This window comes from Rana temporaria, chromosome 3 (genome assembly GCF_905171775.1).
Source record: "Rana temporaria chromosome 3, aRanTem1.1, whole genome shotgun sequence".
In the NCBI taxonomy this organism is placed as follows: domain Eukaryota; kingdom Metazoa; phylum Chordata; class Amphibia; order Anura; family Ranidae; genus Rana; species Rana temporaria.
The window spans coordinates 461,915,551-461,943,082 of NC_053491.1; the positions used below are offsets into that span (position 1 = coordinate 461,915,551).

The 27,532-nt window shown below is 42.6% G+C and overlaps 1 protein-coding gene across 3 annotated transcripts in view; it reads right to left on the minus strand.

The window, feature by feature from the left end:
* Positions 1 to 27,532, minus strand: part of GUCY2D (guanylate cyclase 2D, retinal) — a 121,860-nt gene that overhangs the window by 60,697 nt on the left and 33,631 nt on the right. For all 3 annotated transcript variants that reach the window (XM_040346784.1, XM_040346782.1, XM_040346785.1), the window contains exons 3-5: positions 15,969 to 16,267; positions 14,181 to 14,532; positions 1,658 to 1,742 (exon numbers count right to left, since the gene is read on the minus strand). In XM_040346784.1, coding sequence (XP_040202718.1) covers positions 1,658 to 1,742; positions 14,181 to 14,532; positions 15,969 to 16,267 — 736 coding nt within the window. The remainder of the gene's footprint in view (positions 1 to 1,657; positions 1,743 to 14,180; positions 14,533 to 15,968; positions 16,268 to 27,532) is intronic.

Genomic DNA, 27,532 nt, shown 5'->3' on the forward strand with positions numbered 1-27,532 from the left:
ATATATAGGCCCAGATTCACATAGGGCAGCGTAACTTTGTGTGGGCATAGCGTATCTTCTTTACGCTATGCCGCCGCAACTTAAAGAGGCAAGTGCAGTATTCACAAAGCACTTGCGTCCTAAGTTACGGCGGCGTAGCGTAAATGGGCCGGCGTAAGCGCCCGTATTTCAAAGTAGGCAGGTCGTGGGCGTGATGTATTTAAATTAAGCGTGACCCCATGTAGATGCATGGCCAAACGAACGGCGCATGCACGCGCACGCTCAGTATCACGTCAAATTTTTTAAGTAAATTACGCCCGCTCAATGCTTAGGTGACGTGAACGTAACCTACGCCCAGCCCCATTCACGGACGACTTACGCAAACGACGTAAAATACGACGCTGTTCGGACGTTTCCGACGTCCATACCTAACATGACTTACCCCTTCTTTATGAGGGGTAACTTTACGCCGGTCCGACGCCTTACGTAAACAACGTATCTTGATACGCCGGGCGCACGTACGTTAGTGAATCGGCGTATCTAGCTAATTTGCATATTCTACGTGGAAATATATGGAAGCGCCCCTAGCGGCCAGCATAAATATGCACCCTAAGATACGACGGCGTAAGAGACTTATGCCGCTCGTATCTAGGCAACTGTGAGGCGTATCTGATTCTATGAATCAGGCGCGGAGATGCGACGCCTCACACTCAGAGTTACGACGGCGTATCTGGAGATACGCCGTCGTAACTCCTTTGTGAATCCAGGCCATACTGTATTTATATATTGTAAATATTTAATTCTATCTTTTCATGTGACAACACAAAAGAAATTACACTTTGCTACAATGTAAAGTAGTGAGTGTACAGCTTGTATAACAGTGTAAATTTGCTGTCCCCTCAAAATAATTCAACACACAGCCATAAATGTCTAAAACACTTGCAACAAAAGTGAGTACACCCCTAAGTACTATGTCTGCAGTCTCTGAACATCTCCTGTACTATGTCTGCAGTCTCTGATCATCTCCTGTACTGTGTCTGCAGTCTGATCTTCTCCTGTACTGTGTCTGCAGTCTCTGACCATCTCCTGTATTATGTCTGCAGTCTCTGATTGTCTCCTGTACTAAGCCTGCAGTCTCTGACCGTCTCCTGTACTAGGTCTGTGGTCTCTGACCATCTCCTGTATCATGTCTGTAGTATGTCTGGGGGCTCTTTCTAACAGACTCTCTAATAGAGGCCCTCTCTGTGTCCATCAGAGAGACCCCCTCCAGGTCCCAATAAAGTACTCTGGTTCTCTTCCTGTGTTTTGTTTATTGTTAAGAGATCATGTAAGGATCCCATGGTAATAAAGACTTAGGGCTCTTTCACATTGAGCGTCTGTACAGGTCCGCCTGTCAGTTTTTTTTTTTGTGGACCTGTACGGGCGCTCCGTGCTCCTCTATGGAGCCGCGGATGTCAGCGGTGACATGCCCTGACTTTTTTTGCATGAACGTGTGTATGCAGTCAGGCTGGAGAGGAATCGCGTCGAGAAAAACGTCGTTTTTTCCTGCCGAGAAAAATGTTCGTGTGTACGAGGCATAAACCTTTATTCCCCTGTTGACTATGGACCAGGAACATCTCTTGCGCACACACATATACATACTTTAAGTAAGCTGTCATAGGAGACAGCAATGCCGTACCTTATGTAGAAGGCGAGTGATCCTCCAGAAATAAGGAAGCTTGCAACGAGGATGAAGAGCAGAAACACAAAGGCCGGGTCCACACCTGCCAGTAAAATCAGGGTTAATTAATTGACCTATTTAAAAAAATTTCACCAGAAACATTATTTTCCAACAGCTTCCCTTTACTTTCAGAGAAATTGTTGCAATATTTTAGCTAAATTCACCCAACAAAATGTATTTTGCATATAACATTGTAAATTTATAAAGATTTTTCCTGATGTCAACATGGCAGCATATATGTGATCTAGCATTGCCCCTATCTCCACCCACAGAACTGTCAGTTTAGGTGGACGGCCATGTGTTGGTAGGTTCGTAGTTGTGCCATACTAGGCGACGCTTTAATTTTTTACAGGTTACCAATTTAGAGTGGCAGAGGAGTTCTTGGGCTAGAATTGTTGCTCTTGCTCTAATGCCACGTACACACGGCCGTTTTTAACCTCCCTGGCGGTATGATTCTGTCTGGAATTATGTACCAAAAGCGGTACAATTATTTTGCAAGGAAATTTGGCGTTTTATACTGTAGGCCTGTAATTTTTAGAAATAACTCACTTAAATCTGACCAAGCAAGAGTCTTGTAGGCATCCCGGGTATAATTTTTTTTTTAAAACAAAATTATAAATTATAATATAATAAATAAATAATTATAACAAATAATAATATAATTATAATAAAAATTATTCAATAATGTAATCAACTCAAAATCACTGAAATTTGCTCAGTTGCAGAATTGTTGCTGTCATTATTTATGACGAATTTCCCCGCAAATCGCTATCGCACATTTCTGCAAGTGATTATAATTTATTATCGCTGTTTTCTAGCTGATCTAAAACCATTTTTGACATAAAGGGACACTTTTGGACAATCTACAGTTTTTAGGCAGAAAGAACATTTTTTATTAGTTAGTATTAGTATTAAGTACATGCAGGGCACTGGGCAGACCACTAGGGACAAGGGGGGTGTGTATTTTTTACATACAGTACTGTAATCTATAAGATTACAGTATACTGTATGTAAAGTGTTTGTTTACTTTTTTGAATTTGGCGCCGTTCTCCGCCCCCGTGAGTCGTAACGTCGCAGGGAACGGAGATCGGCGGCACACGGGGACACTGTGAATCGAGCAAGGAGGACCCGCTCGCTCACACAGCGCGGTGACATCGCTGGATCCAGGGACAAGGTGAGTAACTTGCCTGTGGATCCAGCGAAAGGTAAGCCGCGCCGCTGCACGTCCACCCCGAGCGTGACTCGGGGATACCGATCTTAGCATTGAAAACCAACCCCGAGTCACGCTCGGGGATACCGCCAGGGAGGTTAATGTCATGGAATAAACAAAGTTTTTCTCTGCGTGATTCTTGTCAAGCCTGCCTTGCATACACACGATCGTGAAAAAAAATGCTCTAGCAAAGCGCGGTGGCGTACAACACGTACGACGGCACTATAAAAGGGAAATTCCATTCGGATGGCGCCACCCTTTGGGCTGCTTTTGCTGATTTTGTGTTAGTAAAAGTTTAGTGAGAGACGATTCACGCTTTTCAGTCTTTGTGCTTTTCATTCTGTTACAGCGTGACGAATGTGCTATCTCCATTCCGAATGCTAGTTTTACCAGAATGAGTGCTCCCGTCTCATAACTTGCTTCTGAGCATGGACGTTTTTTCCCGTCATTAAAGCCTACACACGTCCGTTTTTCAAGACGTGAAAAACGATGCGAAAAATTAGAGCATGATCTAATTTTTTAATGCCCATTTTTCACGTTGATAAAAATGCTCTGGAGCCTACATACGATCGTTTTTAATGACTAATTTAAAAAATTAAATTTTTCATGTCATGAAAGACATTTGTGTGTACGCAGCATTACGCTCATGGCAATACCTCACAAGTGTGATTTGAACACCGTTAACATATGTGGGCACGATTTACGTATGCATTCGCTTCTGTGCTTCTGTGCACAAGCACGTGGGGAAGGGGCGTTTTAAAATTATAACTTTTTTTATTGTTTATTTAACTTTTATTTTCTTTTTTTTACACTTTCTCTTGTGTGAGACAGGTCCTCTTTATGGAGAGATGTGGGGTCTATAGTCTAGGTTGGAAAGGCCAAGATAAAAAAAAAATGAACGGTTTTGGCCTTTCCAGCCGCATCTCCGGCAATGTTCATTTACGCCGGCCCGGGCGTGACATCATAACGTCGCGCCCGGCCTCCAAAGGTCATAGAGATGACTGGGGACCATCTCGTCACCAGAAATCTCTATTGTCGACTTCCTGCAGTGGCCGATTGATTCTCCGGCTCACCGATTGCACAGGTGCGCTGGTAGAAGCACCGGAGGGGGGCAGGAGGGGGGTGCTAGAAAGAGAGGAGTGGAGGAGAGGTGAAGCTGCCTGGGGTATTTTGAGGAGCCTTAACCAATCCCCAACTTCATTCAGATATCCCCACTCAAAGTCATAGTCAACTCATAAGACGTCCTTGGACCGGAACTGGTAAATCTATAAAAGGAAAGAGAGGTCGACCTCCCCCTTTTCTCCCAACAAAAATCTCCCACATTTTAGTCCACTAAAATTATTTTTGTTGACAAAAATTTAATGGATTTAGTTAACTTGTAGGACATTATTTAAGCATTTCTCTAGAATTTCCAAACTCCTGGAGTAAAAAGTCTATGGGTGAAATCTTAAGTGCTAATTTTAAAGGTTAATATGCAAGTTATTGTCATAAAAAGTATTTGGGGACCTGGGTCCTGCCCCGGGGGACATGTATCAATGCAAAAAAAAAAGTTTTAAAAACAGACGTTTTTTTCGGGTGCAGTGTTTTTTTTAATGCTTAAAGTGAAACAATAAAAGTGAAATATTCCTTTAAATTTCGTACCTGGGGTGTCTATAGTATGCCTGTAAAGTAGCGCATGTTTCGCTTGTTTATAACAGTCTCTGCACAAAATGACATTTCTGAAGGAAAAAAAGTCATTTAAAACTACTCGCGGCTCTAATGAATTGTTGGGTCCCAGCAATACAGATAAAAGTCATTGAAAGTCATTGAGAAATAAAAAATAAAAATGCGTGGAGTTACCCCCAAAAATCCATGCCAGACCCTTATCCGAGCACGCAACCTGGCAAAAATTAAAATGAGTACTTTTGGTTTTTCATGTTCGTGTTTTCATGTTCGTGTCCCATAGACTTAAAGCGGTAGCAAACTCAGATACTGTTACCCAAAATCAGCAATATGCAATTTCATCTTGCTGTTTAGCAGCTATGCGCCACATACATTATGCAAATAGAACTCCTGTCTTCCGCGTCTCAGTTGTATTTTATTTCCGCCCTCACTCTTCTTCTGTGGCCATAATCCCGCACGTGCGCGTTCGTTCCTGAAGCCAAGCCTCATTTTAGTTTTAGACAGACAGGCTCTGTCCTCGTCTCTGCGCTCCAACTCCTGTGACGTAGCGAGTCACATGGGGTTAGGATCAGCTTCTAATTGAGGGAGTATCGCAGGATCTCAGGGCTGACGTCAGCCAAAGGAAATGACGCAGCCCCGGCATGTACACAGTTTCCCGGCAGGAAGAAGAGCCTGCCGGAAAAACGGGACTAACTGCGCATGTGCCGATTATGTCATTCATTAGAAAAGGACAGATTACATAGAAAGGGATACGGTAGGAAGCGTTTTACACGGTGAAACTCGGTCATAAGGTAGAAAAGCTTGATATGGTGTAAATAGCACAGGATGGGTTTACTACTGCTTTAACGGTGTTCACGTGTTCGAATATTTTTTTTGCCTGTTCGCATGTTCTGCTGCGAACCGAACAGGGGGGTGTTCGACTCATCCCTACTGGTGATGGCGGCAATCTGCAATTTTTAGCGGGACTGCGACATTGCAGTTGACAAATCTGACCCTAAGTCACACATTTTGGGGACCACTGACATTATTACATTGATCAGTGCTAAAAAAATGCACTGATCAATCTATAAATGACACTGGCTGGGAAGGGGTTAACACTAGGGTGGCGATCAAGGGGTTAACTGTGTTCCCTGGGTGTGTTCTAACAGTGTTGGGGATGGGCTCACTAGAACACCACAGAGATCGCTGTTCCCAATCACTGGGAACAGCAGATCTCCATGAACTCATAAATATTTCCTCCCCCACGTGCCTTTTACCCTGACTTCTCTGTCAAGAGCAATGGCACAACCATCCACCCATCCCCAAATGTCAAGGTGCTAGGTGTTATCCTGGACTCTGAACTCTCCTTTTTGGCCCCACATTCACCTTTCCAAAGCGTGCTGCCTCAACCTCCGCAACATCTCCAAACTACGTTCCTTCCTAACCAATGAAACCACAACATTCCTAATTCCCTCCCTGGTTACCTTTCGCCTTGACTACTGCAACTCCCTCCTCACTGACTTACATTTGAATAGACTATCCCCCTTCAGTCCATCATGAATGCTGCTGCCAGACTCATCCGCCTTACAAACTGCTCAGTGTCTGCTACCCCTCTCTGCCAATCTTTCCATTGGGTGCCACTCACCCAATGAATTAAATTCAAAATACTAACAATAATTTACAAAGCTGTCCACAACTCAGCTTCGGAGCTACATCACTAGCCTAGTCTCAAAATACCAACCTAATCGTCCTCTTTGTTCCTCCCAAGACCTCCTGCTCTCAAGCTCCCTCATCGCCTCTTCCCATATTCGCCTCTAGGACTTCTCCCAAGCCTCTCCCATCCTCTGGAATACCCTACCTCAATCTGTCAGACTATCTGCAAATCCATCTACTTTTAGGCAATCCCTGAAAACGTTTATTTTCGTAGAAGCCTACCCTGCCTCCACCTAACAACTGCACTTTTATTTTCTTCATCAGCTCATCCCCCACAGTTATTTCCCTTCGTATCACTTGACCCTCCCTCCTAGATTGCAAGCTCTAAAGAACAGGGCCCTCCGATTCCTCCCGTATCAAATTGTATTGTAATTGTACTGTCTGCTTTAATGTTGTAAAGCACTGCGCAAACTGTCGGCGCTATATAAATCCTGTATAATAATAATGTCTTCTGTCAGAACAAGGATCAGCCTTGTTTACACTGGCAGATCTCCGTTCTGCCTCTGTGTTCCGCCATCGTGAATTGCCGGGGGACATTGCGTCCGAGACACGCGGGCTTATGCAGCGGGTGTGTGCACGTCCCCACAGTGTCACATACACGGACCGCCGTACGGTACGGCAGTTTGCGCAATACACCCAACCTGCTGCCGTATATATACAGTGACTGATCAACAAGTGGTTAACCAACAGAATTTATTTTTTATTTTTCTATTGTTTTACTTTAATTTTTATTTTTTTTACACTTTCTTTAAAAAAAAATTGTAAACATCCCTTGTAATAGGAATAGTGTTTGACGGTCCTTTTTATAGAGAGATGCGGGGTCTAAGCTGGAAATGTAATAACATGTTATTATTTATGATATAAAGGTTTTTGTACATGCACTACAATCACAGATTTAGCCGTTTTATAAATAAAACAAAGTTTAGTTACAAGAATATTGCTTTTTTGACAAACTGAGGTACAATTTTAAAATATAAAAAAAAAAAAATGTTAACCAACAGAAATAACAAATCTTAGGCCCCGTACACACGAGAGGATCCATCCGCTGGAATTGATCCGCGGACCGGCTCCAGCGGATAGATCCCCTGGTGTGTACAATCCAGCGGATCTGTTTCCGCTGATTTTTATCCCCTGGAATGGATTTCCAGCGGATAAAAATTTGAAGACATGCTTTAAAATCTATCCGCTGGAATCCATCCCAACGGATTGATCTGCTGGTCTGTACAGACTCACCGGATCAATCCGTCCGAATGAATCCCCCGCATGCGTCGTAATGATTCGACGCATGCGTGGAATTCCTTATATGACAGCGTCGCGCACGTCGCCGCGTCATCATCGCGGCGACGACGCGACACGTCATTGCGATGGGATTTCGGCGCGGATTTCGATCCGATGGTGAGTACACTCCATCGGATCAAAATCTGCGGAAATCCTCGAGAGGATTTATCCGCGGATACGGTCCGGCGGACCGTATCTGCGGATCAATCCTCTCGTGTGTACTAGGCCTAACAGACCAGCTACAGAAAGAGCTGTTTACAGCTCTGAAACAGATAGAGATCTTTCTGACCACTTTAGGATCCTTTGACTGGATAGTGAAACTTCAGAAGGGCCAGCTCAAGTCAACACAGAGAATAGTATACAATGGTGCACATTTCGACACCCAAGCATCCACGGTATTCCTTCTTGAGCAGAAATTGCCCAAAATAAAGAGAAGTTTAAGCAGGTGATAGCATCTTCAGTAATGTCAGCCTCTCAGTGTATGAGCCTGTCGGGGACCATGGCCTCCTATATTCCTTTGTTTCCTTGGACTCACTGGCCTCTCTGGCCAGTCCATATAGGATTGCTGGAGCAGTGGAAGAAAAGTCATTTATCCCAATCTTTCAGAATTTCCACTCAAATGCACCAAAGTCTATGGTGGTGGACATGCCAGGAGACACCTATGCAATTTGGCCCACTGCCTTGGATCACTGTTACTACAGATGCCAGTAGGACAGGATGGGGCACCACCAAACTAAAATGCAAGGCAGGTAGAGGGCCTAGTCTCCAATGTCTTGGAGCTCGGGTAACACTCCTGGCGCTGATCACCCTGTTTCCACACATTCTGGGGTGCCCAGTCACTCTGCACATGGACAACACGGCATTAGTGTCCTACATATATCCACAGGGGGGGCAAACAGCCAGCCGCTTTTGAAACAGGTAGAGCTGGTCACGGCATTGGCAGAACAGAACCTGCTGGATCTTCATGCCGTATACTTTCCAGGCCTCCAGAACACAGAGGCCGACTGCCTTTCCTGACACTTCCCAGACCCCAATGAGTGGTCACTTCATCCAGAAGTTTTCACCCAGATCACTCAAATGTGGGATTTCCCACAACTAGATCTGTTTGCATCCCCAGTCAACTGCAAGGTGACTAGGTTTCTTTCTTACCACCCGATGGCGGAGGGAGTGGATGCCCTCACCCAATCTGTGGAACTGTCATCTGGCATACGCTTTTCCTACCATTCCGTTAATCCTGAGGTTTCTGAAGAGGCTGTTGGTCATCATCACAATAATTCCTTACTAGCCCCACAGGCTGTGGTCGCCCTTTTAATGGACCTCGGTGTTTGCCCACCTCTTCGGCTGCCAGTAACTCTTCATCTCTTGTCCCAAGGGGAAATCCTACATTCGCAAGGGCTACAGAAGCTAGGGTTTTCACCGGATGCAGAAAACCATGGAAAGTTTCTGAAAACCATCAACCAATAGCATTTACTTTAAGATCTGTGGTAAATTTATGGCCTTTCCAGCTGGATGAAAGTTTGATCTCGCTAATCCAAGCTAAAATACTATTTATCCTCCAGATGGGGATGGATCTGGGGCACAGCCTGAGCTCCTTAAAGGTACAGATTTTAGGTAATCACAGCTATTACCCAGAAAAAGTGGGTGGCTGACCACTTAGTGGAACCCTTCATGAAGGTGGGCCTAAAACGTAATCATCTGAGTGAAAGATTTCTCCAATGAGTCTTGAATTTTCTTGCTCAGACTCCTTTTGCACTGACGGATTACTGTTACTTTTGGGATATCACCCAAAAAAAAGCAATATTTTTGGTGGTCATGACTAGTGTTGCTCACGAATATTCGTATTGCGAATATTCGGCTCGAATATGGCATATTCGAGTATTCGCGATATATTTCGAATTTCGCTGTGAATATTCGCGATTCCGAATATTCGCATTTTTTCAATTTTATTTTTAAAACAGATCACATCCTATCGACGTCTAAAAGCATTGCTGGTATGATTAGAGACCCTGGGCCGAGTAGCTAAGCTGAGGCGATCCTTTTATGTTGCCGAATATAAAAAAAAAAAATTGCGAATTTTCGCTAATGCGAATGCGAAAATGATTGCAAATTTTCAATAACTGTGGTAGGAGAACTCTGATTGTCTCTGATGCAAAAGGGGGGGGGGGCTTTGTGTATGTTTCTGTTATGAATATTTGTATGTTTGATATTATTTTTTTTTGTAAGAAGGAAAAAATTGCGCATACCTTAAAAAAAGGGGAGAATACAGCAGCAACTCAAAAATGTTATACAACATAAATTAATACAAGACAGAAAATGGAGTCGCTCTACAAGAATAAAAAATATGTCTAGTGACAAGACATGTGGGCAAATTATAAAATAAGCAAGCGCAAATAACTTGTGAAATACACAGTGAAACAAATATATAAAGAAATATAGTCCCAATAATAGAAAAATAATCTTTCATAAAAATGTCTTTGATATGTGAAGTGAAAAAAAGTCCAAAGCATGCAGCATGAACGTGTTCAATCTTCAAGGTGTTTGATTGACAAACGGCTATGACAGATGGATAGAGTAAAGAATCACCACCAATGCAAAACACTTTTTATTTTCTATTGTAAAATATCACGAATATTCTGAGCCAATCAGAGTGCTCCTTCCGCATTTGCCGAATATTCGCAATTATTTTGTATTGTAAAATATCACGAATATTCTGAGCCAATCAGAGTGCTCCTTCCGCATTTGCCGAATATTCGCAATTATTTTGTATTGTAAAATATCACGAATATTCTGAGTCAATCAGAGTGCTCCTTCCGCATTTGCCGAATATTCGCAATTATTTTGTATTGTAAAATATCAAGAATATTCTGAGCCAATCAGAGTGCTCCTTCCGCATTTGCCGAATATTCGCAATTATTTTGTATTGTAAAATATCACGAATATTCTGAGCCAATCAGAGTGCCCCTTTCGCATTTGCCGAATATTCGCAATTATTTTGTATTGTAAAATATCACGAATATTCTGAGCCAATCAGAGTGCTCCTACAGCATTTGTCGAAATTGCGCAGTAAATATCGCATTCGCATTTTGCGAAATTTCGAAAAAATATCAAGAATATTCTGAGCCAATCAGAGTGCTCCTACCGCAGTTATCGAAATTTCGCAATTATTTTCGCATTCGCAATAGCGAAAATTCGCAATCATTTCATTTCGATAAAATATCACGAATATTCGAATTTAGCGAATATATCTCGAATATTCGACTATATATTCGAGATATATCGCGAAATCGAATATGGCGTATTCTGCTCAACACTAGTCATGACATCAGAAGGAACTACAAGCCTTGTGGTAGGCAGAGCCCTATATTATATTTTTCCTAGATAGAGTAGTTAGATTCCTCAAACATTATGGGCCAGATTCTCATAGAACTGCGGCGGCGTAACGTATCGTAGATACGTTACACCGCCGCAAGTTTTTCATCGCAAGTGCCTGATTCACCAAGCACTTGCATGAAAACTTACGCCGGTGGCCTCCGGCGTAAGCCCGCGTAATTCAAAGGGGTGTGTGCCATTTAAATTAGGCGCCCTCCCGCGCCGGACCTACTGCGCATGCTCCGTTTTGAAAAATTCCCGTCGTTCTTTGCGCAAAGTGACGTCATTTTTTAGAACAGCGACGTGCGTAGCGTACTTTCGTATTCCCGGACGTCTTACGCAAGAAAAAACATTTTTTACATTTCGAGACGGGAACGACGGCCATACTTTACACAGCACATACATGGGCTGTGTAAAGTTAGGGCAGGTAAAACGACAACTAAAATTGCGACGGGAAACTAGACTAGCGACGACATACCGAACGCGAAAAACCATCGTGTATCGCCATAAAACCTAATTTGCATACCCGACGCTGGAATACGACGCAAACTCCACCCAGCGGCGGCCGCGGTATTGCATCCTAAGATCCGACAGTGTAAAACAATTACACCTGTCGGATCTAAGGGATATCTATGCGTAACTGATTCTATGAATCAGTCGCATAGATACTCTGAGAGATACGACGGAGTATCTGAGATACTCCGTCGTATCTCTGCTGTGAATCTGGCCCTATGTTTCTAATGTGGCTTCCATTTTCCGCCTTACCAAGGTGGGTGCTGCCAGTCTTCCCAGCAGAAATTGAGTCTGACCTGCAGGAATTGGTTGTCCCTAAAATCCTGAGCACCTATCTCCGTGCCACCTGCTCATTTAAGGCTTTGGACAGACTGTTCATCTTCCCATCCGGAAACTCTAAAGAGAAAGAGGCCACAGCCAGAACCCTATCTGCCTGAATAGTCAAAACCATCCAGAGAGCTTAAAGAATGACCAGGTAAGATCCTCCTGAAATGGTCAAGGCCCATTCCACCAGGTCTGTCTCTACTCCCTGTGTAGCAAAAGCCAGAGTGTCCTTGGGGACCATCTGCAAAGCAGAAAGTTGGCCTTCGCAGCACACCTTCCTGAGGTACTACAGGGTGGATCCAAGGATTTTCAAGACAGTAGAGTTTGGGAAAAGGGTAATTCAGGCTTCCATGTCTATTGTTAATTAAAGTTGAGTTTACAGCATGAGACCTCCATGCTTAGCTTATTATTTATCACATATATGCTGCCATGTTGGCATCAGGAAAAAAGAAATTGTATCAAATATTACTGTGACTTTCCTTTTCTGACACCAGTCCATGGCAACATACGGACCCTCCCTTTTTTGATCTTGTTATATTTTACAGAGAATAGGGGGCGCACTCCCTTTTCTTTTATAGATTTAAACAGGTTCTGTGGGTGGAGATAGGAGTGGAACTATATCACATGTATGCTGCCATGGCTTGGCATCAGGAAAGGAAAATTCTGGCTAGTATTTGATACCATTTTCAGTTTTTTTGCCCATAAATTTAGCAATGACTTACGACGTATAATCCATACCACAAATGCCCCATACACACAAGCAGAATTTCCACCAGCAAAAGTCTGATGTGAGCTTTTCATCGGAAATTCTAATTGTGTGTATGCTCCATCAGACTTTTGCTGGTGGAATTTCCGCCAGCAAAAGTTTGAGAGCAGGTTCTCAATTTTTCAGACGGAAAAATTTGCTATCTGAATATCCGTTCGTCTGTATGCAATTTCAAAGGGAAAACACGCATGCTCGGAAACAATTTGACGCATGCTCAGAAGCATTGAACTTCACTTTCTCGGCTCGTTGCAGTGTTGTACGTCACCGCGTTCTTAACGCTCGAAAGTTTCCGAGAACTTTTTTCCACGGTGTGTGTGTTTTTTACAACTATTTACATTTCCTTTGTGAAAAGGTAGGGGTACATTGTACCCCATTACCAATTCACATAGGGGGGGGCAGGATCTGGGGGTCCCCTTTGTTAATGGGATCTTCCAAATACCATAAAGCTATCCCCTATTTTGTAGACGCTATAACTTTTGTGCAAACCAATCAATAAACGCTTATTGCAAATTTTGTATTTAATGAAAAATATGTAGAAGAATATGTATTGGCCTAAACTGAGGAAAAAAATGTTTTTTTTATATATTTTTGAGAGATATTTATTATGGCAAAAAGTAAAAAATACAATTTTTTTTCAAAATTGTCGCTCTATTTTTGCTTATAGCGCAAAAACTAAAAACCGCAGAGGTAATCAAATACCACAAAAAAAAAGATCTATTTGTGGGAAAAAAAGGACGCCAATTTTGTTTGGGAGCCACGTCGCATGACCGTGCAATTGTCAGTTTAAGCGACGCAGTGCGGAATCGCAAAAAGTGGCACGGTCATTGACCAGCAATATGGTCCGGGGCTGAAGGTGAAAAAACATGAACCTTTACAACCCCTTTAATAACTAGAAATAGATATATAGCGATATATATATATATTAGTTAACTTTGTTGAAATATTTTGTATGGCAAAAAGGTCACTGTAAAAGACATATGCGTAAAGAAAATTTATCATTACAGTTTTTTTCATGATGCCAAAAATACTCATCTGCTGAAAAATGCTGTTCTGTTTCTCCTACACTGAAAACAACCAAGGAAATTTTCAGAAGCTATAAAATGCTGGATGTACCACTGTATGCTCCTTCATGACTTCTGGCATTATACTGTCACATTGTTAAATTGAAAAATTCTTTACACATAAGACAATATTTTTCCATTTTGGGAAGCCAAGATCCAAAATGTCAAGGAGTCTTGCTAAATAAAATAATGCCGCGTACACACGATCAGAAAATCCGTCAAGAAAATAGTGCATTTTTTTTTCAACAGAATCTTGGCTCAAACTTGCGTTGCATACACACGGTCAAACAATATTCCGACCGCCAAGAACGCGGTGACGTACAACACTACAACGAGCCAGGAAAAATTAAGTTCTATGATTCCGAGCATGCGTCAAATTGATTCCGAGCATGCGTAGGATTTTTGCACGTCAGAATTGCATACAGACAATCGGACTTTCCTCCAAGAAGAGCCTACACACGGTTGGAATTTCTGACCAAAAGCTCACATTGGACTTTTCTTGATGGAATTTCCGATTGTGTGTACGCGGCATAAGAGTTCCTTTCTTTGGTTGGGAAATAATAAATAAATAACAGTTGCATACCAATTTTCAACACAAGCTCCTACCTCCGATGCAGATTGAGCTTCGGTCAAACCAACAGTCAGAATCAGTTCCTGGGTGGTGGTTGAAGGGGTAGTGGATTTTCCTCAGATAATGAAGGTCTCCCGTAGCTGGATTAATAGTGTACACAGGGGTCAATATCCTACTTTCTCCATCCGTATCCAGAATTACGTAGGGCGTCTGAGCATCTCCATCTTCATCCATTAAGAGTGGGAACCCAAAGCCATCCAACTCTAAGTTCTGAGAATGATGTTCTACGGAAGCGACGGTCACTTTTTGTCCTGATCTGTAGACCTTCTCAATAACTCTGCCCATGAAGTAGATGGAGTTGTAGATGGTTGCAAAGAGTGGAGATACCTAGGGATACACATTTTGTAGAAATGGTAAACACCTTAAGAGTCTTAAACCTCGTACACACGACCGAGAAACTCAACAGACGAAACACATCGTTTTGCTCGTCGAGTTCCTTGTTAGGCTGTCGAGGATCTCGGCGAGCCAAATTTCCCCATTCCTGTCGAGGAAAAAGAAGACATGCTCTCTTTTTGGCTCGACGAGATCCTCGACAGTTTCCTTGTCGAAAAGTGTACACACGACCGGTTTCCTCGGCAAAAAAAAAATACCAGCAAGTTTCTTGCTGGTTTTTGCCGAGAAACTCGGTCGTGTGTACGAGGCTTTAGGTGGTACATATACTAATTTGTCTATATGTTAACTGAATTTAGGATTTACTTAACCACTTGCCGACCGGCGCAGGAACATTTACATCGGCAGAATGGCACGGACAGGCAAATGGACATACATGAACTTCCCTTTAAATTTGCCGCCATGTGGTCGCACGCGCGCCCCTACCGCGAGCTCCGTGATCGTGCCGCGGGACACGCAGACTCAATGTCCACCAGTGTCTCGCGATCGGGTCATGGAGCTGAAGAGCGGGGAGATGTCAATGTAAACACAACATCTCCCTGTTTTTCCTAGTGACATATCACTGATCGTCTGCTCCCTCTTATCGAGACCAGCAATAAGTGACATGTCACTCATAGTCACGCCCCCTAACAGTTAGAATCACTCCCTAGGACACACTTAACCCCTTCCTAGTCCCCTAGTGGTTAACCCCTTCACTGCCAGTCACGTTTACACAGTAATCAGTGCATTTTTATAGCACTGATCGCTGTATATATGTGAATGATCTCAAAATTGCGCCAAAAGTGTCCGATGTATCTGCTATAATGTCGCAGTCATAATAAAAATCACTGATCGCCGCCATTACTAGTAAAAAAAATGTTTTAATAAAAATACCATAAAACTATCCCCTATTTTGTCGACGCTATAACTTTTGCGCAAACCAATCAGTAAATGCTTATTGCGTTTTTTTTTTACCAAACATGTAGAAGAATACGTATCGGCCTAAACTGAGGAAAATATTTTTTTTTTATATATTTTTGGTGTACAAAGGTGAACTTACCCTTTAACAAACTTTGATCTGAAAATCGAATCAGCTGGGCAGAAAATCGTCAGCCAAATGGTGACTGCAGTTATTGTTCAGGTACTCTGACAGCTGCGGGAGTCGTGATTGTCAAAATACAATAGCCAGCACGGGAAATTCCTTCATCTGCACCGGATGGGGTAACATTGATTTCTCTCACTAAGCTTACAGGGATGAACAAGAGAACTCCTAACATATGTGGCTAGCTTTAGGCTGTGCTTTTATGTATCTGGAATATTTTTTCTGATTAATACATTTTATTAAAACATTATATAACCCATATGAGCAGAAGAAGTAGATGTGGAGATATTACCTCTACTGGGTCAAGATCTCTTGGAACCACGTCATTGGATTTTGCATCTCGGAATGAATCGTAGAAGTTTCCATGCTGAGAGGTGACGGTGATGGTGAGCACAGCATCATAGGCCCGACGAAGCCTTGTCTTGTTTGTAAAGGTGTAAAAGGGACGGTCATAAGGAAGACTGTACTGCAAGGTGTCGTAAGGAATGAATACCACAGAGCCATCTGTCATTCGAAGGTCATGGGCTGTCTCTAGAAGTATTTGCTGGTCCTCACCACCAAGCAACACGGAGTGCATGCACATTATCACCACTACAAAATTGGAGAACAATTGGAGAACAATTGTCAGATACAATGCATATGCAAAAACTTATTTTTATCAAAAAAAAAGCTAATTGAGGTGTTGAGTATATTACAGGTAGATATTAAGAACTAGACATGTGCATTCGCTTTCGTCCGAATGAATTTTCGTCTGAATCGGGTATTTTCGTTATCGTTTTAACAAATCCGAAATCCGAAAGATCCAACATAAAAAAATGCTTTATTTTCATTTTCGTTGTTACAACAGTTCGATAGATAGGAGATGCGACATGACGCTGACAATAGCAATCTGTGTCTATCGAACCTGTGGTCGAATGTGCCTAACCTAACTCTATTAGTCCAAGATAATTCTACATAGAGAGGAAAGATTCGACATAGAGAGAAAAGATTCATCATTATAGAAACAGTGTTGGGGTAGACCAATATTTCAGTGTGCACATGTCTATTAAGAACTGTCTAATGAGCTTCTTTATTCCTACTGTACAATTGGACATCCACGTAAGGTACCAAAAACCATGAGACTTCAGAATTGACTATTTTGAAGACTCAAGCCTCGTACACACGCTCGGTTTACTCGGCAAGAACCAACAAAAAAACTGCTGGCAGAGCTTTCTTGCCGAGTTTACCGTGCGTGTGTACGAGGCTTTCAGGTTTCTCGTCAAGAAAACTGCCTAAAATCTCGATGAGAAAAATAGATATCCCGCTCTCTATTTTCTCATTGTGATTCTCGGCAAAAAAAAAAACGAGAGTGTGTATACTTACCTGTCGCCATGGAAACCTGCATATGCTCGAAATGACTTTGACGCATGCGCGGTAGCTTCCTAGGCATAGGTAGGGTGCAGCAAGATGGCGGCGAAGGCATCGAATGTGATGAGCGCATGCTCGTCCTACGCGATGACGTCACCGCGTTCTTGCCTTCCATAAGAACCGCGGTTCTTTTGAAAGGAGTGTCTGTACACTCGGGCGGCAAGAGTTTCTTGCCAAGAATCTCGTCAGGAAAAACAACGTTTTTTTCCTGACAAGATTCTTGCCCATGTGTATAGGGCTTTATAGTCATAGTTTAGGCTATAAGAAGGGCAACTCACGTCCTACTGACAGACGTCAAAAGAAACAACAATTGTTGCAACATTTGTTCCCCCTTGATTAGATGCGTGTTCAGATGAACCTAGTATATAAGTTTAGGGGGCTGTTAAAGAGACATTGGGGGTTGATATACTAAAACTGGAGAGTGCAAATTCTGGTGAAGCTCTACATAGAAATCATTTGTAATACAATGTATAAATAACTGACTTTGAACGTATGTGTTTTGACATAATTGACAGTTTGCATAGAAACACATCCTGTGAGTCATTGTGGTTAAGCTGATTCACGGAGCAGCCTGTTGTATAAGCAAAATAATCAGCTAGTTCATGTTATCTAAAGTCAGCAGTTTAAATCATGATAAGAAAATACTGAGTTTGTATAACTTTTAGAAACATTTGCATTAAAACACAGCCCTCCCTTCTTTCTTCTGCATGTAAGCCACTGTGGTACTGAATAAAGACCAGAGATCTTATGAACACACTCAAATTTGTTTTCCTGTGTCTCATTGGTCTCTCACGGATCCGTGGGTCATTGAAGCTCTTCTTGCATTACCTGAATTACACCTGGATGGCCATATTACCTGCTTCACCAATCAGTTTCTAGGATATATTGTCAAAGCCTAACTGAACAAGCTGAAGTTAGAAGCTGATTTACTACCATGCACAGATGCACCAGATTTTGCAGTCCCCAGTTTTAGTTGCCCCATTTTCACTCTGGCCATTTAGGAAAAGTAACAGTGTGTACACATTGCCCACCCTCCAAACATGTATACGTACCCAGCAACGCGTCCACACCTCCTCTCTGTTGCAGAACTCCAGCCTGTCTGAACTTCGTTGTGGACTGGTGTTGAAGGTTAGATGGGGGCCAACATCATGGCATCCCCTACGTGATAGTGTTTGAGCCTGGTGATTGGCTGCTCAGGCCTGAGTATGGTCACATAGGAAGGAATATGTGGTTCCCCATATCTGGAAACAGTTACACGTCTAGCAGTGGACTATGTGTCTTGAATGGGAAACATGGTATCTCTTTACCTGGACTGTACAAGCTATGCCCCAAAAAAGAAGGCAGAGGGCAAAGGAATAGTCACCAATATCGCATTTCTCCCTGCAACTGATGTTTTCCCTACTATTGACATGCCATGCCTTGTTCTGTGCTGTGTCTTTGTGTGGGGTGGTCATCTAAGTAGAGGCAAAGCTTTGCTTTTTTATGTCATAACTTCTCCCAGTCACTGGTCAACTTTTGACTGGTGGGGTATTGAATGATGAAGAAAGGTTGCAAAGGTGCAGATCACAAAAAGAAGCTTTGATAGGCCCTCATAAAAAATGTCAGATAACCCCCACTTTCCGCCAAACTCCTCCATTCATAGAATCTGGTACTAAAGCTATTATGAATGAAATGTGATCTATGAAAGAAGGAGAGGCGGATGGTTGAAAGATCCACCCCGCCCCCAGAGGCGATTCAGTTCGCATGTGCCGCGCTATATAAGTTTTTCATTCATTCATTTATTCATTGATTGATTAGATTTCATTGATGAAACTTCAAAACTTTTTTAAAGGGGCTTTTAGATTTCGATAAGCCCCCCTTCCACAAACCCTCCCAACCACTAAGCCAGGGTTTCGTGGAGGAGACCCTTGTCCTTGCCAACATCGGGACAAGGTGCTTTGCCAAGGGGGACACCCCTTATTTAGAGATGGTCATATTTGGTCAATAACATTACTATGGGCTTCCAGATTCCAACAAGTCCACTTCCCACAGAACCCAAAGCCACAGGTTGTGGGGAAGAGGACCTTGTTCTCATCAACATGGTTAAAAGGTGCTTTGCCATGGGGCGTTTCCCCTGGCAAGGTATTCCTTGAGGACATGAGGTCTGGTATGGCTGCATGCTCAGATAGGGGTGTATTATGGATTTTTGGAAGAGAAACCCACACTTTTTTGCACAGATGCATAACTTCACAGGTTGTGTCAGGCCTTCCCCTAGGCATGGTATTTGATGGAGTTTTGCATTTTAAATGTTTTACTTTAACCACAAATGCCGACCAGCGCACAACGATATACGTCGACACAATGGCTCGGCTGGGCAAATGAGCATACAAGTATGTCCTCTTTAAATTGCGGCATTGTGGGCGCACCCGCAGGTGCTCCGTGACCCTGCCCCCGGGACCCGTGGACTCGATGTCCGCCGGTGTCCCGTGATCGGGTCACAGAGAGGCAGAACGGGGAGATGCCTTTGTAAACAAGCAATTTCCCTGTTCTGCCTAGTGACAGGACAGAGATCTACTGCTGCCTGTGATCGGAAGCAGTGATCACTGTCGTGTCACTCGTAGTCCAGCCCCCCAAAGTTAGAATCACTCCCTAGGACACACTTAACCCCTTCCTTGCCCCCTGCTGGTTAACCCCTTCATTGCCAGTGTCATTTACACAGAAATCAGTGCATTTGTATAGCACTGATCGCTGTATAAATGACAATGGTCCCAAAATAGCACCAAAAGTGTCCGATGTGTCCGATATAATGTCGCAGTCACAATAAAAATTGCAGATCGCCGTAATTATTGATATAAAAAATGCCATAAAACTACCCCCTATTTTGAAGACGCTATAACTTTTGCGCAAACCAATCAATATAAGCATATTGCAATTTTTTTTAACCAAAAATATGTAGAAGAATACGTATCGGCCTAAACTGAGGAAAACAATGTTTTTTTATAGATTTTTTGTGAATATTGATTATAGCAAAAAGTAAGAAATATTGCTTTCTAAATTGTCGCTCTTTTTTGGTTTATAGCGCAAAGAAAAAAAATGCAAAGATGATCAAATACCACCAAAAGAAAGCTCTATTTGTGGGGAAAAAAGGACGTCAATTTTGTTTGGGTGCAACATCGCACGACCGCGCAATTGTCAGTTAAAGCGACGCAGTGCCGAATCGCAAAAAGTGCTCTGGTCAGAAAGAGGGTAAATTCTTCCGGGGCTGAAGTGGTTAAGCATTACTAAAAATCGCTGGTACATGCCAAACTGAATTTCAAATTTTTTTAAAGAAAAAACTAAACTAATCTGCTGTATGCTACCAACAGTCTGCATCCTATATATCATTTACATTAGCCATTACCATCTATTGGTTCCCAAACCGTCCTTAGTCACTCATACATATGAAGGCTGGTGATATCGTGAGCTGCCTAGACTTTATCTAACTGATCTCTACTCAGGGCCGGATTTGCTCTCCCTGCCGCCCCAAGGCCAGGTTCCGCAATGCACCCCCTCCCTGCCAACCAAATATGGCAACCGGATGGCACGGTTCATTCATATATTTTTTGTTTCTTTTTTTTTTTACTTTATCACTTTTTTTTATTTTGTAGCTTGTCGTTTACTTTTTTTATTTTTGTATAATTTTCTTATTATTTTTAATATTATTTTTCTTACTCTTTAATTACTTTTTTAGTTTAATAATTTAATTATTATTTCTTATTTTTTTTTATTTTTTTATCTATTTTTTTTCCACATAACATTTATTGCTATCAAAATAGAAAAAAAGGTTATACCGCGCTAAAAATTTTAAAAATAGCTAAATAAAAGTGAGCTGCAACAAAAAAGTGATATACACACAAAAGTACATAAGAAAAAAGATTGTAGTTGCGCTAATAAGTGAAGGTTGAAATTGATAATCAATATTAGCAAGACCAAGCTATAAAGTCCATAGATTCCAAAGTCCTCAAATAGCTTGGAGTATAGATGTTGCTAAAAACGAAAATGCAGTGAAGCCAAAAACTTAACCACCACCAGTGAAGAAACTAAATAGGATGTGCGCTTACCAAAAGGCAAGCATAATAAGCTTGCGGCTGAACCCCAGCCAGGGTCTTTACACTAGAACGGCCATCGACATCAGGAATTATGATCATCCAGATTGGCAAAGATGGTATAAGAATCCCAAAAAAAAGAAAAGGCTCACAATAGTGATGTACCGTAATTAATAAAAACATAGACCATGTGACACACTGGGGAGAAGAGAACCACCACCGATAGGGAGCACCATATAAAAGGCACGCTTACCAGACAGATAAGCTTTAATTGCTTGCGGCTGAACCCCAGCCAGGGCCTTTTAACCTGGACTGTCTCCAACCTTGCAGCCTCAGGGCTCTCCCAGTATCCACAGCAATGGTAAAACCACCAAAAAAAATGAATCCACAATAGTGATGTACCATAAAAACTATTTGAATTTAATAAAAAATATTGCACTTACAAGAATGTCATTCAAGAAAGTCTAAAAAGATGAGCTGGCCGGCTTCCACGAATGCCCGTCCTTATTGCTATCACACAGGAGAAAACAATTCCCTGTGTGATAGCAATTGGAGGTGACAGGTTCTCTTTTTTGACCCTGTCACCTCCAAAACAGGAGTCCTAGCACTGTGCTAGAACTCCTGTCACAGCTGAGATGGGAAGAGCACAGCTCAACCCTCTCACTGTGTACATCGGCGGCAGGGACAGTCAGAGGAGACAAACTCGGCAGCCTGGGGGAGGACGGAGTGATTTCGGCAACATCGCTGTAATCACTTGTTAACGAGCAAGCGGATTCCAGAAAGCAACTTACCGCCTTAACTGGCCGTCGGGGGACTCATGCTGCTGCCGCCCCAATGCGCCCTGCCGCCCCGAGGCCTGGCCTCGTGGCCTTGTGGGAAATCCGGGCCTGTCTCTACTGCAGGCATTTTCTAAAGCCATTTGTTTTGATACATAAGGCAACCAAGGTCAGATCTGGCCATGTTATAGGAAAATGAATTTGCAAACCTGCTATCTTCATGAGATGTAAAAAAGGGGTGCCATTAAATTAGAGTCCAAATTCAAAAAATAGCCATCATCGCCATGCCAGTGAGCTACAGATCACAGATTTCTTATCCTGCGGCTGCATGTATACAAAGGCGGGATGCTTATAACATAATTGACCTAATATAGCCACATGCTCATATTAGCTCAATTATATTCCAAGCATCTCTGTACCTTTGTGTACGTCAGCTGCGGAGCCAAGAAGAAATGAAGAAATTTAAGACATTTAAATGAAGAACACATTGTAAACAATATAGAAAAAAATATAATGGTGCAAAAATACAGACAAAAAGCTCTGGGACTACAGGCGCAATAAATATAATTTCCCTCTAGAATTGCCTGCTGTACACATGTAAACGTGTAATATTTTTTTTGCACTGCTATTTGCAGCATAACCTTTTCCCAGCTACACACAGGTGTGTTAAAGGGTCCATAGACTAGTAAACAGATTAAAATTCCTTGAAAAAGTATTCATACCCCCTTTTTCCACATTTTGTCATGTAACAACCAAAAGCGTAAATGTATTTTATTGGGATTTTATGTGATAGACCAACACAAAGTGGCACATAATTGTGAAGTGGAAGGGAAATGATAAAAGGTTTTCCAAATTTTTTACAACTAATTATCTGAAAAGTGTGGCGTGCATTTGTATTCAGTCACCTTTACTCTGATACCCCTAACTAGAATCTAGTGGAGCTAATTGCCTTCCGAAGTCACTTAATTAGTGAATAGAGTCCAACTGTGTGTAATTGAATCTTAGTATAAATACAGCTGTACTGTGAAGCCTTCATACATTTGTTAGAGAACCTTAGTGAACAAACAGCATAATAAAGGCCAACTTTAAAGCATGGTTAGGTTATAAAAAAAATATCCCAAGCTTTGAACATCTCACGGAGCTCTGTTCAATGAATCCATCATCCGAAAATGGAAAGAGTATGGCACAACTGCAAACCTACCAAGAGATGGCCGTCCACCTAAACTGACAGGCCGGGCAAGAAGAGCATTCATCAGAGAAGCAGACAAGAGGCCCATGGTAACTCTGGAGGAGCTGCAGAGATTCACAGCTCAGGTGGGAGAATCTGTCCACAGGACAACTATTAGTCATGCACTCCACAAATCTGGCATTTTTTGGAAGAGTGGCAAGAGAAAGCCATATGAAGTTTTGTTTGAAGTTTGTGAAAAGCCATGTGGGGGACACAGAAAACCTGTGGAAGAAGGTGCTCTGGTCAGATGAGACCAAAAATTGAACTTTTTAGCCCGAAAGCAAAACGCTATGTGTGACAGAAAACTAACACTTCACATGACCCTGAACACACCATCCCCACCGTGAAACATGGTGGTGGTAACATCATGCTGTGGGGATGCTTTTCTTCAGCGGGGACAGGAAAGCTGGTCAGAGTTGATGGGAAGATGGATAGAGCCAAATACAGGACAATCTTAGAAGAGAGCCTGTTAGGCCCCGTACACAAGAGGAGACATGTCCGATATAATCAGTCCGCGGACCGTTTTCATCGGACATGTCTCCTGGGATATTTTGGTCTGATGTGTGTACACACCATCAGACCAAAATCCCCGCGGACAGAGAACGCGGTGACGGTGACGCGGCGACGTGCGCAAACCAGGAAGTTCAATGCTTCCACGCATGCGTCAAATCAATTCGACGCATGCGCGGGATTTCGGTCCGCTGGTTAAACGTAATAACCAGCGGACATGTCCGATTAGGCGTACTAACCATCAGAGATGTCCGACGGACATGTTTCCAGCGGACAAGTTTCTAAGCATGTTTAGAAAGTTTTGTCCGCTGGAAACCTGTCCGCTAGGCCGTACACACGGTCGGACATGTCCGCGGAAACTGGTCTGCGGACCAGTTTCAGTGGACATGTCTCCTCGTGTGTACGGGGCCTTAGAGTCTGAAAAAGACTTGAGACTGGGGCGAAGGTTCACATTCCATCAGGACAACGACCCTAAACATACAGCCAGAGCTACAATGGAATTGTTTGGAATGAAAGCATATTCATGTATTAGAATGGCCACTGGGTCACAAAGTCCAGAACTAAATCCAATTGAGAATCTGTGGCAAGACTTGAAAATTGCTGATCACAGACGCTCTCCATCCAATCTGACAGAACTTGAGATATTTTTCAGAGAAGAATGGGGAGAAATGTTCCTCTCTAGATGTGCAAAGCTGGTAGAGACATCCCCAAAAAGACTTGTTGCTGTAATTGCAGTGAAAGGCGGTTCTACAAAGTATTGACTCAGGGGGGCGCCATACAAATGTACACCACAGTTTTCATATATTTATTTGTAAAACATTTTGACAACCATTTATAATTTTCCTTCCACTTCACAATTATGTGCCACTTTGTGTCGGTCTATCACATAAAATCCCAGTAAAATATATTTTCATTTTTGGTTGTAACATGACAAGATGTGGAAGGCACTGCACATGCTGTTGCTCATTCATTGTTGGGCAATAGGCCAATAGTGCAGGAATCCACCACTGTGCCGGTATGGAGACTGTGCAAATCCACCTCAAGTAAAGAGGACTCTAATGCCACGTACACACGGTCATTTTTCGGCATGAAAAAAAAATGTCATTTTCAGCATGTCCAAAAAACTACGTTTTTCCAACTTCATCATTAAAAACGATGTTGCCCACACACCATCGTTTTTGAAAGATGATGAACAAAGCGCAGTGACATACAACACGTACGACGGCACTCTAAAGGGGAAGTTCTATTTGCCTCTGGGCTGCTTTAGCTGATTCTGTGTTAGTAAAAGACGATTCGTGCTTTTTTGGCTGTTACAGCGTGATGAATGTGCTTGCTCCATTATGAACGGTAGTTTTACCAGAACGAGCGCTCCCATCTCATAACTTGCTTCTGGGCATGCGCAGGTTTAAAACGTTGTTTTTGTCCACACACGATCATTTTTTACAACCCGAAAAATCGACAGAAGCCGAAAAACGATGTGAAGCCCATACACGATCATATTAAATGACATTTTAAAAAACTTTGTTTTTTTATGCCGAAAAGACCGCGTGTACGCGGCATTACCGGAGACTTTGAACCCTATTACAGTCAAATTGGCATGTTGATCATAATGTCATCCTGAGGGATCTATATAGAAGTCAACTATCGAAAATACTATGGTGTCTCCCACTCTCCAATATGTATCAGATTAGTGACATCTACAGTTTCCCAAATGGTTCACCATATCATATAATAAGAGTAAGGAAACTCACATAGTGTAAAACTGTGTAAAACTCTAAAAAGTTAAAAGTTAAAAAGTAAAAGTTTAAAATAAACAAACGCTTAATACAAAGATGCCATTCTTGGGCAGTAATCCAAACAATCCAAACACTTCCTGATACAGACAAGTGTGGTGACATCACATGCTTTGGCTTTACCTACGCGTTTCTTCACATCTGACGTCATCGGGGGCATGAACGGTGGATTCCTGCACTATTTGGACTGATACAGATCACTTTTATTTTATTTTTGCACAACAGTTCTTTATATTTTCTCTTTATTATCATTTCAAGTTGTTATTTCATTTTTATAAACTTGTAATGCGTCTTATATAGCGCGAAAACTATCCCTAATTTGGAGGGACTGTGCAACCAAATCCCTCTGTCCCTCTTTACTTCTCAGCTGTCCCTCATTTTGGACAGATGTGTAGGCCTCTATAATAAATGCAATACTTAACTACCAAAAGTTTCACAATACCCTAAACCTTTTACATAAACCTTGTTATTATCATATTATTGTTTTAAAAAGCCAGAATAAAGAAAACATTGAGATGATAAAAAGCCCCTGCCCCGACAAAGCAGTTTGTCTCCATGTTGAGAACAAGGGCCAACCCTCATCCGGGGATTGTGGGGTCTTATTGGAATATAACTTCAGCTGTCATCTGCTTGCCCCCTCATTTGGCAGAAGACATGTGAACGATTTAGACCGGGATACCACTCTTAGGCCGGGTACTAACGAGCAAACATGTACGATGAAACCGGTCCGTCGGACCGTTTTCACCATACATGTCTGCCAGAGGGCTTCTGTACGATGGCTGTACTAACCATCGTACAGAAGTCCGCGCGTAAACAATACGCGGGGCGTGGCAGCGTCGTCGCCGCGACGATGACGCGGCGATGACATGGCGACGTGGGCGGGCCTGCCATTTAAATGCTTCCACGCATGCGTCAAACTCATTCGACGCATGCAAGGGACGGCGGGCGCTCGGACATGTACGGTAGGTCTGTACTGACGACCGTACATGTCCGAGCAGGCAGGATTCCAGCGGACGGTTTTAAAACACGTCCAGGAATATTTGTCTGCTGGGAAAAGGCCCGGCGGGCAAATGTTTGCTGGAAATCTGCCCGCTCGCGCCTACACACGACCAAACATGTATGCTGAAACTGGTCCGCGGACCAGTTTCAGCATACATGTTTGGTCGTGTGTACGGGGCCTTAGAGACACTAATTGTCATACAGGGAAATTTTTCTACCTTAAAGGGGTTGTAAAGGTTTGTTTTTTTCACCTTAATGCATCCTATGCATTAAGGTAAAAAAAACTTGGCAATGACGGCCCCCCAGCCCCCTAGTTTTACTTACCTAAGCCCCGAAACTCTGTGGGCTTGTTCCTGCGATGGTTACCCCCAGCTTGAGTCGGCTCATCATTGGAGATTGGCTCTCGTTGCTGTCAATCTCATCCAATGATGCGACACGCCGGGGGGCGGGGTCGAGTGATACAGTCGGCGGCTATAGCCTCCGGCTGTATCACGGGAGCACGTCCGCAAGAACTAACCCCATGAGAGCTCCCATGAAGGCGGCTAGTTCTTGCGGGGAGGAGCTGAGACAGCCGCCGAGGAACCCCAGAAGACCAGGATCGGGGCCACTGTGTGCAAAACGAGCTGCACAGTGGAGGTAAGTATAACATGTTTGTTATTTTTTTTTTTTTTTTTAAATGGAAACCTTTAGTGTCCCCTGAGGCTCCATTCACACTAATGCGTTTTTTGATGCATTTTGCATTTTGCAGAAATGCAGGGAATTTTTTTAACATGGTTTCCTATGAAACATGTTCACATCAATGCTTTTTTGTGCCTCTGCGTTTCTGGAAAGGGTCTGGGACTTTTTTCCCGCAAAAAGCAGCGTTTTGCATGTAATAGAAATCAATGGACCCGCATCCAAAACGCAAGTGTTGGTCTATCACCTAAAATCCCAATAAAATACATTTACGTTTTTGGTTGTAACATGACAAAATGTGGAAAATTTCAAGGGGTTTGAATCATTTTTCAAGGCACTGTAGTGGAATTGATCCTTCATAAATGTTCCAATTCATCCCAGGTTATTTTCTTTAATTTTCATTG